This window comes from Miniopterus schreibersii (genome assembly GCF_964146895.1).
Source record: "Miniopterus schreibersii genome assembly, chromosome: 18".
In the NCBI taxonomy this organism is placed as follows: Eukaryota; Metazoa; Chordata; class Mammalia; order Chiroptera; family Miniopteridae; genus Miniopterus; species Miniopterus schreibersii.
Window position 1 is genome coordinate 14,105,519 of NC_138121.1, and position 13,987 is coordinate 14,119,505.

A 13,987-nucleotide genomic window follows, 5' to 3' on the forward strand; every position below is an offset into this window, starting at 1 on the left:
GCCTTCAGACAGTCCTTGTTGACTGGGAGCATAGTCGTCTTCCTCTCATTTAGACAATGGCTGTGTTGCCCTAGTGTCTAAAGGTCTTGGCTGAACTGGGAAGACCTGAGGTAGAGGCAGCAGATGAATGAAAGCTTCTATTACTGTGAGTGACTTTGTTCTGCCTTGGTGCCTTGGGGTAGAGTCTACCTCACTCACCTCTCAAAATAAGTTGCAGATGTTTTAAAACTGGTTTTGTCTGCACTTTGCCTGTGCTGATGTGGAGTTTCCCCTTCCAGTTTCACCAGAGCCTTTAGGCAGCAAAATAAAAATGACATCCTTTGCCAGATGTAGTTGATACACTGTTCAGTGGACCCACAAGGCACTCCCACTCCTTCCTTTGGGTGAACTGCTCTTTCCCTCTTTTGACCATCAGGTTCTCTCTGAGGCTGTAAATCCAAGGTCCCCAAGCCCAGATGGTAGAACATGTGACATAAGCTGTCCAGTGTCATCACATTAGCCTGGACATAATGATTTGGTAGAGAGGAGAGTATCCGACCCAAACTGGGCCAAAGTCCTTCCCAGGAATTTTATGACTTGGAAGTAGAGAAATGGCTGCTCCTGTCCTTTGCCAGGAAATTAACGCCATCAAGAGATCTTGAGAGAATTAAGGGGTGAGAAGAAATGAAGAAACAAATAAAGAAGAGTATCTCTCTCTCTGTGATTTATTTACTTAAAATAAAACAGACCCCTTTTTACCTGTTTGCTTGAATTGGGTTTCTGTCACTTGCAATTGTAAAAGACCTGAGAGGAAGATTCTGAGAGAGAGGGAGGCCCAACAAAAGTGGCTGGTGACATGCATATCTATACCCTTTCTATTAGTGTACACATATACATTCATTCACACAGGCTTGGTGTGGACAGGGGAGCATGCCCTTTTAAGGAATTGATTCTATGTTTGCTATTCAGACAGAGTGTGCTTGTTAAAACCACCAGCCTACAGGTTTGACTTTGCTGAAAATTCCCTCAGTGACCTTGGGGCATGGATCACCCTCTGGACCTGAGTTAGGGTTACCAGCCATCCCATTTTGCCAGGGACTGAGTGGTTTCTTGGGACATGGGAGTTTCATTGCTAAAATAGGACAGCCTCAGGAAAACCAGGATAGTTGGTCACTGTAGCTCAGTACTATATGTGTAAAAATGAGACAGAACTAGACAGGGGTGGGAAATTCGGCCAAACTCTGCGTTCATTCAGACATTGCCAATTGCCCTGGGCACTAATTCCCATAAGTTTAAGTGTATCTTCACAGTCCTTTGCAATATGGCCAGCTACTGTCAATCAGTTGGCACCACTTGCCATCCTTGGACTGAGTTTTTGACAGGCTGGAATTTTAAGCATCAGAATTTATTGAGGGCAATTTTTTTAAAAAATACGTCTTTATTGATTTCAAAGAGAGAAAGGGAGAGTGAGAGAGAAATAGAAACACCGATGATGAGTCACTGATCGGCTGCCTCCTGCACATCCCCAGCTAGGGGATGGAGCCCACAACCCTGGCATGTACCCTGACCGGGAATCAAACAGCAATCTTCTAGATCATAGGTGGATGCTCAACCACTGAGCCAGCCAGGCTATTGAGGACCAATTTTTTTTTTTTTAAACTAGTATTCTCTGTCCTCTATTTTATTGATTTCAGAGAGAGGAAGGGAGAGGGAGAGAGAGAGAGAAAAACATCAATGATGAGAGAGTCATTGATCAGCTGCCTCCTGCACGCCCCCAACTGGGGATCCAGCCCGCAACCCAGGCATGTGCCCTGACAGGAATCCACTGCGATCTCCTGATCTCCTGGATCCTAGGTCGCCGCTGGACCGCTGAGCCACGCCCTGCCTGGCCGAGGACCAATTTTGAATCAAGCTCTGCCTTAAATCCCACGACTCTTCAACTTGGGCTAAATGACTTTCCTAGAAGTTGTGAATCTTGTTAGGATTTGATTGCACATTTGGGTAAATATATGGACTGGCATTAGGATATATTTATAAATTCAGCTTGTTATTCTTTAAAAACGCAGATGGAGTGCTCATTATGTTAGACCTACTTAAAGGCTTTCACGCTAACACTGTGAGCTTGTGAAAGTCTGAATTTTGGAAATAAGCAAACTGAGGCTTAGCGGCCCAACGCTTGTCTAAGGCCGCAGTCAGCAGGCAGGGGAGTCGAATAAGATCTCATTTAGGACCAGTCCGACACCAAGAGCTACGACCTTTCCATCACGAAGTGGATTCAGTGGGATGCTTTGGTCTGTTTCCACCTTTAGTCTTTGAAGTGATCGGCTTACACCCACTCCTGTCGGTTTGGGAAGGCAAAGCCCCCAAGGACTTAAATTTCTTCGCGTACGGATCACAATTTTGGCTTACTCCGCACGACTGGGAAGCCCCAAAGTTCCAGACAGTCGAAAGAAAGGACCTGCGTGCGCCGGTCCACATCTACGGACCGGGCAGATCCCCACCCGGCGGTTCCACCGCGAGCGGCCCGCGGGCCGGCAAAGGGAAGAGGGCTGCGCCGCGGGAGGAGCTAGGGTTCGCTGCAGCCCAGCGGCCCCGCAAGCCCCAGGGCGACGCATGCGCGGCGCGGGTCGCGGAGTTGTGAATGGTGCGTTTTGTTTGCTGGAGTTTGGGGCGGGCGGGCGCGAGAGGAGGAGGGGTGGGGCCGACGGGGGCGGAGCCGACGGGCCAGCGAGGTGGGCGGTGAGAGGAAGTGGCGGCGGCGGCGGCCGGGGGCGGCGAGTGCTGTGTCCGCGCGGGCTGTAGGCAACGGCTGAGGCGGCGGCGGCGTGGATTGGGCTCGAGCGCGCGGCGGCCCCTCAGACTCCGGGGAGCGGGAGCACATGCGGGCGGGCGCCTGAAACAAAGGGAAGCGAGAGTCAGGGTGCCGCGGGTGGGCGGTCAGTCGGTCAGGGCAGAGCCGGCAAGGGGGTGCCCGCGCAAGCCCGGAGCCCGGCCGGCCGGCGCGGTCTCAGGGCGGGAAGATGCCGCGCGTCGTGCCCGACCAGAGAAGCAAGTTCGAGAACGAGGAGTTCTTCAGGAAGCTGAGCCGCGAATGTGAGGTGAGGCGGCCGGAGGCCGCGGCGCGCCCCGAGTGGGCCCGGGCGGAGAAAAGTTTGGGTGGCGCGGCCCCCGGGAACCCCGCGCCGGCGCCCGTGGAGGGGCAATCTCGCCCGGGCGGCCGTCTGCCCGCAGACTCTGCTTGTCCTTATCGGCGCCGCGCGGGGCGGGCGGGCGCGCGGGCGGCGCCGCGGATTTGGCTCCTGATTTCGGGCCGTCTCTGCCTTGCAGATTAAGTACACGGGATTCAGGGACCGGCCCCACGAGGAGCGCCAGGCGCGCTTCCAGAACGCCTGCCGCGACGGCCGCTCGGAAATCGTAAGTCGGCGGGGCGGGGGGCCCGGGGCTCCGGGCATCGAGGCGCGCGCGGGTCACTTGTTGCGCTGGGGCTGCCGCGGCCCAGGTCGGTTCCGGACGCCGCGGCTCCCGGAACTGAGCGGGCGCCGTCTCACTTCCTACTCGGGATTCAAAATGCGAAAGCAGATGCTGGCGGGCCGCGCGTCCTCGCGTGGAGACGCTTCCCTGTGACCCTCGGCGGGTGGGTATGTTTCCCAGACACGACTCGGCAGTTTGCTGTCAGTGGAGCTCAAACCGGAGGGCAACTAACAGGGAAAGGTTATTGTGTGTGTGTAGGCTGTGACCGGAGTAAGGGACCGGGTATTTCTAAGGAACAAAACACCCATTCGGAAAAAGAATTGGGCTTTATTCAAGGATCTGACTCCTGGGCGATAGTTTGTTGGTAAGTCTATATGTGAAGAGCTCTCACTCCCAGTATAGCTAAAAATAATAAATCTTTACGTCAGTTATCTGTTGTCCTTAATAGAGGGGGGAAAATGCCCTAAAGGACATGCAGTGTCCTTTTCTTAGAATGTTAAACCCGAGGAGAATCAGAAAGAAACCATTACTGTCTTTTTTCAAACCTAAAAAGCATACCCCGTTAGTGCTGCATGGATTTGTGAAAACCACAGTTGATCTTGAGGCCATGTTTTAGGTGGTAGATTTGGTGCTGTGCCTACACCAAACCTGATGTTAAAAAAATTAAAGGGCCCTAGTTCCTCTTATCTCCTTTTGGTCTGTCCTATGGAGTTGCTAATGAGGGTAGAACGAAGAAGCCAAAGAGTGAGTAGGAAGAAAGAAAGAAAGGTAGATTATTAATTAAAAAAAAAAAGTTGAAATACTATGTTAATGGAATCTAATTATCTACGCTGTTATTGGGCACATTGCATTTGAAGAGACTTGAAGCTACTATGCACTTTGAATTTGGGTTAACAATAGGAAGACATATTGGTACATTTACTTCTTCCAGCTCCTTTATAGAGAACCTACTTTTATTGAGATATAATTCGCATACCATAAATTCTCCCTTTTCATCACGGAAACCCAGTTTACTTTTAAAGACTATTTCAATATTTAAAATGAAGGCTTAGAATCATATTACAGATAATGAGAAAATACTGGCTAAATTGATCAGGAGCTCTAGAATAGTTTTTTATTATTGCATTTTATGAAAGAAAATCTCCAGCTTTTAGCCCACTGCCAAATTTCTTGAGTAGTTGTGATAATCATGATTAAAATGTCTAAGACAAATATTGTTTGGTTTTGGCACTGAGTGGTAAAAGAATCATTTATTAGTTGATACAGTAATTATATCATTCTTTTCGTGGGTTTTCTTTTGCAAAAGGTGATGGTATACCTAACCAATAGATTTCCCGGAGGTAATTGATGTAAGTGTAAAAGATGAGATACAGAGTTTTGTCAGGATTTTTTAAAGCTGAGGTTTTTGGGTTTTTTGGAAGCCAAGTGAAGAATAGCTATTAGAGTGTGTGTGTTTTTCATATCAGACTTTACTACATGTAATTATGAACCGGGAATATAATTTAACCCACTGTATATCTGAATTGGTGTAATATTTTATAGGCTGCTTGTGTTTGTCATAAATTTCTTTCCAGTGTAAATCAGACAGATGTTCTAGTTCTTCCTCTCTTCCAAATATCTGATTCTACAAATTTTAATAAGTTCTTAATATCTGACAAGTACAAATAGTTGAAGGTATATTGTAAGATTTGCTCTAAGACAGCATATGTATCTTAATTTGTTGAAGAATGTTACTATTTGTATTTGGGAAGGAATTTCACATTACCCTCTCTTTCTAGTTCCCCCACTTTAATTCAATGTTTAAATTATGGCATTCTTGTCTCTTAAAGGGTGGAGACCACATTAATTCTGTGGTATATTCATTAATACACTCCCCTCTATGCAAGTACTTTGCACAATGCCTTTTGCATCATAGGTACTTGATTAATTCAATTTAGAGGTTACTTAATGTAATACCTAAAATTTATCTTTTGACTTATAAACAGGCAGTGGCTTTTACTTATTTGGTTATGGAAAATAGATGTGGAAAAGGCATTCTTTGGCCTCTATTCTGACAGCAGTTATATACGGTAAAAGTAGACATATTTCCCAAAATTATTCCCAACCCTTTTTTTTCTCTTTTATTCTTTTTATTTTGAATATCACCTTAACGTATCAGTGAAGTTAATGGCGGACTCGTTTTGTGTTTAGATGTGAAACAATTTAAGGGCTATGATGCTCATCTCTTAAGTATCAAACTTACTTAGATTTTATAATAATATGAATAAAAGTGATTATGGGTGAGGGATAAAATTTATTTGGTAAACTGATTTATTCCCCAAATAAGTTCTTATTGTAGTAGAAGTGTTGGAGATGTCTTCAACACTAACGAGTAATAAAAGGAAAATATACTCATGACAGGTATGGTGACTAGTGGGAGAGCAGTGAAAACCATGTATTTTTAATCCTGAAAATGGAAGGATAAAAGCTCTGTTGGATTGGCACATGTGTGCTCTTTTATAATTTATGAAACCTAGAATCTTACATATAGACAGGGATACCAGTGTAGCATTTTTATGTTTTCGAACATAATTTTCCCAACTCTTAATGTATGTGTAGGTATCCCATTGAAGATTTCTGTGGTAAGGTAAATTTGGGGAATGTTATTCTAGTATGAACTGTTTTTTATCACTTCTCCTATCAGAGAGAGGGATCTTGATTGAGATAATGGGCATAAAGTGACGAAGCAGGAAATCTCTTCTGAGGTTGGCCTTCAGACAGGAGGTGAGGTAATAAGATCCATAGACTGTTTTTACTGAGCACAGAGTTGATTTTTGGGGTACCCGCGGGGTGGAAGGATTTGTTACTAAGTGAATACCGAAACTTGCCTTGGGGATTTTGACACAGGGCATTGATTTCATGGGCTGAATACTCTTATCTGCACCACTCTGCTCTGAGAATTTCATTATCCAAAGGTGGAAGAAGTTAGCTCAGTTATTTCTTTTATTTTATTAAGCAGATACTTATATAGCATTTACTTGGTTCTGTTCTAAGCGCTGTACAAATATTAATTTGTGAGGAAACGGAGATCCTGAGTTAAGTAACTTGCCTCAGGTCACACAACCTAGGCAGTCTGCTTTTCATTTGAAAACTATTGTTCATTTCATTTCACTTGATTGCTTTTTAAACTTAGGCTAATAGTGGGGTAAGATATTTTTTTAAGTTAATATTGTAATGAGGTTTGTTCAGTGTCTGTTCATAAGAAAAGGTATCTCAGTCGATTAGGGAAATGCTATCAAAACTATCTGTAGAAATTTAGCAGTTAGGTTGACAATTGTACCTAATGGTACCAGTAATAGAAATAGGAAGTATAATTTTTACCTCTAAAGAATCTAAGCTGTTAATCATCAGGGGAACTAAAGGGTAGTTGAATCAGCTAAAGGCTTTAAACAAATGGCCAAAATGTGAACCCCTTGCTTTCAGATGAAGACTATGCTGGAAAACTTTATGCTTTAGAACTTTAATTGGTAAAATAAAACAAAAACATTCTATTTTAATTAGTAAAAGAAAAGACAATTTCAACAAAGAAAAGTTTACATTTAGATGATGAAAAATGTGTTTTTTTCAAAATGCTTTTTACTTATTTACTTAATTTCCCTTGGGAAGAGGGACAGTGTTATTTCCATTTTTTACTTGGGGGAAATCCAGTTAAATTGCTCAGGGACTACACAGAATGACACTTTATTGAAATGGATTTAGATTGTTCAGTCTGTTGAGCTGTGCCATCCAAATCTTTTATAAATATTAGATGAATACTCTTTTGTTATAGTCAGATCCAGTTATCCTAAAGTCAAATTTAAGAAAATTTTTTAATCACCCAAGGTTTTAGAGAGAATGGGAAGTGTGGTCATGGCACAGGCTAATGTAAGGTTTATCAGAAGAGAGACATTTTTAACATTGGCTTTAGAGCATAGTGTTTCCTTGAACAAGGAAAATCAAGAAAAATTAAAATGTCTCATTTACACAACTTTAAATTGTGGTATGTTTTAAAATACAAAATGTTTAGATCTTCAGTGATTTTCACATTTAAAAATATAAGTTTTTAAATTCAGGGGTGGTGGCTTCTGGTTAGACATTAGCAATGCGTGATCCTAACGTCAGCAAAAACTGACCTGAAAGAAAGTATTGATTCCATGTCTTGATTTTATATTTAAGCAGCCAATGGCAAATGTCCTCAAAATGGAATCAGATGTTTGTAACTTAATACTTAAGAAAAATGATGAGTGCATGTTTTTTACTTTTAAGTATTCTTGGTGCTGCCTGGCTTAAGACAGAAACTGATGTAAAAATAAATGACTGCCTGCATAATTTATGTAATGTCCTGCTCCTGATCCTGTTTGTATTGATTTTTCTAAAAGGCTTTTGTGGCCACAGGAACCAATCTGTCTCTCCAGTTTTTTCCGGCCAGCTGGCAGGGAGAACAGCGACAAACACCTAGCCGGGAATATGTCGACTTAGAGAGAGAAGCAGGCAAGGTAGGAAACATTTCTTTGCAATTTGAAATACTGTGGATTGTTTTATTAGAAATTATTTGATGATTTACATTAATAAAGAGATTATAGTTCCAATTATATAGGCATATGGTTAGATTTGTTTTCATATTATAAGAACGTAATACAGTTTTTAAAAATCACTCAAATTTTTTTATATCGTTCCATTATTATTTTCATGTGTATTAACATTCACCATAGAAAGTTCTATCCTTTAAAGAGAATAGTGTACTTTCTTACATGTAACATTCAAAACTTAATTTCTTTAAAAGTGTTGACAGGAAGTATTCTTTTTTTTACGAAAATATGTGTGACTACAGTGCTGTAAAAAAATTAAGAGAAAAATGAGAAAAGGCTCTGTAGGCTTTAAATTTAATAATATTTAGAAATAGCTCATGGGTAACTTTCTACTTCTGTTAATAATTTAATTTTGAAAAAACAGTATGAAAATTGTAACTTGGAAATAATTTCTTTGTTTTGAGAAAAAGCTTCCGAAAAAACAAATAGATGTCTTAAAATTTTTATGTTGTAAGTTTAGGTTGAAGATGAAAAATATTAGTGGAAATGTTTAAGCGAGAGCCCTGTTAAAATCTAAGTTAAATGTATTATATGATTTTGGTGAAATTTTAATGAATAATATCTTGGATTGGTTCATCTTTTTATGTAAAAGTTGACTTCAATAAGATATTTAAAGAAAGAAATTTTCAACCTCATTTTATGCTTATTTTTCTCCTGTTTCCTTTGCAGTGTTTCCATACCTGTTTTTATCGACATAGCTAAATTACTTTTCTAAGTGCTGTTATGAATAGCATAACCTATCACTTTATGTGCAAAACATAAGAAACATCTAAATATAGTGGTACCTCAGTTTTCAAACGTCTCCGTTGACAAACATTTTAGTTTACAAACTCCGTAAACCCAAAAGTAAATGCTTCGGTTTTCGAACACGCCTCAGAAGTCAAACATGCCACATGGCTTCCGCTGAGTGCAAGATCCTGAGGCCTAGCTGTTGGCTGTTGATCCCTTGGTTTTCCAACATTTCAGAACTCAAACGGTCTTCTGGAACGGATTACATTTGAAAACCGAGGTGCCACTGTATTCCTATGAGTAACTTAAAAAAAATTTTTGTATTAGGATGTATTAGGTAGGAAAAGTATTTCTGATCTTCTGTATATACATTGAAGATTTTGTTGTTGTTTTCTTTAATTTTATGAAATAAAGTTCGATCTTTTGTCTGTGACAAACCAACTAATCTTTGGAAAGGGAAAGAAAAAATAAATTACAGAATGTTAAAAATTAGTAATAAGTAATTTGCTTTCCTATGTGTTAGCTTGTATGCTTGTAAGATTAAATGCAAGTGTTCCAGATCTTACTATTTAGTAATTCTTATATATAAGGGAGAAGTTTTGAAGTTATTGTAGGATTATTGCTTTTTTTTTTTTTTTTTTGTCTATTTGGTACATGTATGTGTGACTAAATGAAGAAATTACTGTTTTCCTTGTTGAACACACTTCCTTAAAGTTTAACATGGTAGCTCAGATACTACAGACATAGACCAAAAATAAATCCTTTCCTTTCAACTTTAAAGCTAAACTATTTTTACTTCAAAATTGACATCTCAATGTTTCTAAAGTCTTCCAGTGTTTAATAACTATTAAATGGGTGTTAACTCTCCTAGGAAGTATGTTTGCTTGAATTAATTTAATGATATCTCTTTATTAGATTGAAGACCATATTATCCTTGGACTTAAGCCATTGAGATGTTTTTAGTTATGTGACCAACAGTAACAAAAATGTTTTAATGGAGTATTCTACTATTTAGAGGATATGTTTTCAAATATATCAGGAAAAGTGATAAAACCCATGTTAGCTATCAGGAAACTAGTATTTTATTAATGTTTGTTTTACAAGTTTTTTCCTATGAGGGGCCAGATATTAAATATTTTCAGTTTTTCAGGCATATGCTCTCTGTTGCAACTACTCAGTTCTGCTGTTAGAGTGTGAAAGGGCCATAGACAACATGTAAACAGATGAATGTGGCTGTGTTCCAAGAATGGTAACACTGGCAAAAAAATCAGTATCTTCAGATATAGATCTGTAAATGTTTATGTGTAGATCATGTATTTCTCAAATATAATTTTGCCAGCACTGTACTACACCAGTAGAATCTAGAGGGGAAAAGCATTTAAAAGCAAAAAAACCCATAAAAAAACACAAAAAACCCCAACTACTCATATTACTCCATACCACTGGGGTAAAGGATGCCAGTGAATTTGGAAAAAAGGTACTGACCAGTGTTTTCTCATTTGTGGAGTTCAGGCTATGGGGTCCCTTTCTCTTCCTCCTCTTTTATGGTCTCTTTCTGGTAACCATTAGCTTTTATTTCTGTCTCAACAGGGCTAGGACTAGAAGCAAGGAAAAACTGAAGGAAATTTCCCCAAATGTTAATTATCACAAATCAGTGTCTTTTCTTCCACATACTCTTAACCACATTACATCCCGAAGCAGCTTAGTTCTTTTCCTATTCACACCCAGCTTTGAGAAAACTAGTGGTTAAGGCTTTAGAGTTAGGCAGAATTAAGTCCTGTTTTCATTTGCTACTAGGTAACTTTGGGCAAATTATTTAATTTTGCGGTTCTCAGTTGTAAAATGAAGTTAATGCATACCTCCTAGGATTGTCCTAGTGATTGAAATAGTGAATGTAAAGGAAAAGTAGAGTAAAATAAGGATGAATAAGGGATGTTTGTAGTTTTAAATAGGATGGTTTGGGTAAAGAAGGTCATATTTGAGCAGGAACGATTAGGAGGTTAGGAAATGATGAGCCGTGCAGATGTGGGGAAAGGTGTTCCTGACAGAGAAGACAGCCATTGTAAAGGCCCAAGAGTAGAAGCATGCACTGTGTGTTTGATAACAGCAAACAGAACAGTGTGGCTAGAGTAGACTGAGCAAGGAGGAGAGTAGGGAGATGAGATGGGGAGATAACAAGAAGCCAGCTTGTGTGACCATGGTAGCTATTGTAATGAGATGGACTTTGAGTGAAATGGGGAGTTGTTTCAGGTTTTTGAGATGAACAATGTGATCTGCCATAGGTTTTGAAAGGACCACTTTAGCTGCTGGGTTAACAATAGGCTACAGGGGGTAAGAATGAAGCAGAGAGACCATTTTGGCTATTACTGTAATCTTGGTGAGAGACTATGGTGTAGCAGTGGAGGTGGTGAGAAGTTGTCATAGTATGCATGCGTTTTGAGATAGAGCCAACAGGATTTGCTTATGGATTGGATGTGGGGTGTGAGAATCAAGAATGACTTCAACATTTTTGGCAAGGGCAACTGGGAGTATGGGATTGCTGTCATTTGAGATGGGAAAGGCCATCGGTGGAACATTTTTGAGGAGCAGTTTAGGACATGAGTTTGTGGTGGTAGCTTGTTACTGCAGCTTCTGTTTTCTCACCAACTATCTTTAAGTCATGGCACTGCTTTTTCATAAGTGACCCTTTGCTTATCTCAATAATTCAATGGCCTTTTAAAAAGAATCAGCTTTACTGAAGTATAGTTTACATACAATAAAATGCACTCATTTTAAGTGTGCAATTTGAGTTTTAACAAATGTACACACCCATGTGAAAACCACCCACAATCAAGATAATGTTTCAGTCATTCCCAAAAGTTCCCTCGTGTCCTTTTACAGGAATCTGGGAGTGGCTTGGCTGGATGGCTCTGGCTCAGGGCTGGGGCTGTGCAGTCTCTGAAGACTTTGCTAGAGCTGAAAGGATCCACTTCCAAGCTCAACTCATGTGACTTTTAGTAGGTGGCTTCAGTAGCTTCAGTTTGTAGACGTGTGTGCTGCTCCATAGAGAGAGAAAAAATGAAGTTACTCTGCTTTTTATGACCTATTCTTCACTCTGTTCATTAGTCACTAAGTTTAGCCCACACACTCTAGCTCACACTTGGGTGGGGGGGGATTTATTCACATACTTGGGTGTGAATACAAGGAGGCTGTGATCATTGGGGCCATCTTGAAGACTGGCTACTACAATATTCACTTATAGTGAATTCAGAAAAAACTAGAATGCTGATAGGAAACAGAAGCTTCATATCTTCACTGATTTGAAATATGGCTTTATGATCTAGGAAAATAGGTTCCATGAAATCAGTTATTTTATTTATTGCAGGAATATTTTCAAACCAAGGGTCTTTAATAAGGAAAGTTTATTATTGGATAACTGACTAAATAGATACTTTGTGTTCAATCAAGTCAGCACACAGTTTTATAATCTGTCTATCAAAGATAGTTGAAACTTTTGCACCCTAGTGTCTGGTGAGCTGTCTACATTAGCTCTTAATAAGAGTCTTTCTCAGAAGGAGTTTTAAATAATATAGTGTAGTGGAAAGAGCTCTGGATTGAGTCAAAAGACAATCAGTCATAACCAATTTCCATACCTTTAAATGGGAATCAGAATATCTGCCTTATTCATATACCTCATGTATATGAGAATTAAATGATGTGCCAGAATATGTGAAAATGCCTTTTAAATTGTGACACTATCCAAAGTTAGGCTATTTGATGGTTTTTGTAGGGTAAAAATCATGGAGTTTTGGTGCTGTAGCCTGCCTTAGATCAGCTTCCCTTCAGGTAGCTGTGCAGTGTTGAAACACTACATCTTTCTCAAGTGGTCCATTATAGTGTCTTAATAAAACCCCAAAGCAAAAATGTTCTTAATTCTTCCTTAATCTAAACTGCTTTCCTCTAATTTAGCTGTCAGAGGACAAGGAAAGCAACTGATCAGAATTTAAATCATTCTTACATTGAAATTTTGTAGAGCAGGAACTCGAGTTCCTTTGATCTTTCCTCTTAGGACCCATTTCCAATTACTTTTTATTTCAAACAAATCAAATTATTATGGTTGACCAAAACTTGTTAGTCTTGAGTGGTAAGATAAATGGTTTTTGCATGCATTCTGTGTTTCATAAAGCCTCATTTGGGATTTTGAATTAATGATTGTATATCCTTACTACATAATCCTTGTTTTTGAATATAAAAATAAAGGGTATGAAAAATTTAAACTTAAAAAAATGAACTTTAAAGTACGCTGTTTACTATTTTTTCTGTGGAAATTGAATATACTATCTAGTATTTCGTTGGCTCCAGAAAGCGAAAGCTTAAAGTCTTTACAGTTGTTGTATTCCTATTTATAACTTGTGATTTTAATTGATAGTCAAACAACATGTACCAGACATTGAGAAATAGTTATAAAGTATGTCATTAAAGTTGGTACTTTTTAAATAAATGTTTTGATAAGCTATGTTTTTCCTTTCTGAACTTTTATACTTCAAAATCTTTTATCATTCTTTTTCATGAGCATCAAATAACAAAGCAAAATTTAACAGCATTTGATTTAATGAAGGAGGACAGACTCTTGTTTTAAATGGCTTCTCAGAGGTCTGTGACGCTGCTGCTTCTGGAGCATTTTGCTTACTTGCCTGCAGGATCTTTGTCCCAAAATAAATATTGTGTCTGTTTATATACCATCCACTATTTGGCAGGGTTTAGAGGACTCCTTGATGTTAGCTTTGAGAAATCCTATTCAAGCTCAACAAGTTCCTTCTCCTCCTTTGGCAGCCCAGTCACTCCAAATAAAAGATATCTGTGGTAAAGCTTTGGAATGTGATTTTCCCCTGGAGAAACTGAAGCAACTTTACAAGTAGTTTGTCAGATCTAGATGTTAAGTGTTTCAATTCAGCTAAAATATGAAGTATATTTTCCAGCACTTAGTTATCAACAGTTTAGTGCATTAAAATAGGTAATCTGGCTTTTTAAAAATATGTTTTAAGTATACTGTAATAACTGAATTATAAAATTTAGAACTGGAAGTCTTATGCTTGTATTTTTAAAGAAAAGCTTTTATTTCAGTAATTTTTAAATCTAAGAGAGAGAATTGACTTACACTGGAGTAGGGCATTTGGCACAGTGTGGGCTAATGTTCATAGTATGTTAAAGATCTGGATGAA

General features: G+C 39.6%; 1 protein-coding gene across 3 annotated transcripts in view; it reads left to right on the forward strand.

The window, feature by feature from the left end:
- Positions 1-2,691: 2,691 nt before the first annotated feature.
- Positions 2,692-13,987, forward strand: part of CBFB (core-binding factor subunit beta) — a 45,567-nt gene continuing 34,271 nt past the window's right edge. For 2 of the 3 annotated variants that reach the window (XM_081119488.1, XM_081119490.1), the window contains exons 1-3: positions 2,698-3,077; positions 3,307-3,393; positions 7,848-7,964. In XM_081119488.1, coding sequence (XP_080975614.1) covers positions 3,000-3,077; positions 3,307-3,393; positions 7,848-7,964 — 282 coding nt within the window. In that variant the 5' untranslated portion in view covers positions 2,698-2,999. Of the gene's footprint in view, positions 3,078-3,306; positions 3,394-7,847; positions 7,965-13,987 lie in introns of all 3 variants that reach the window. The other variant, XM_081119489.1, reaches the window with a different exon arrangement.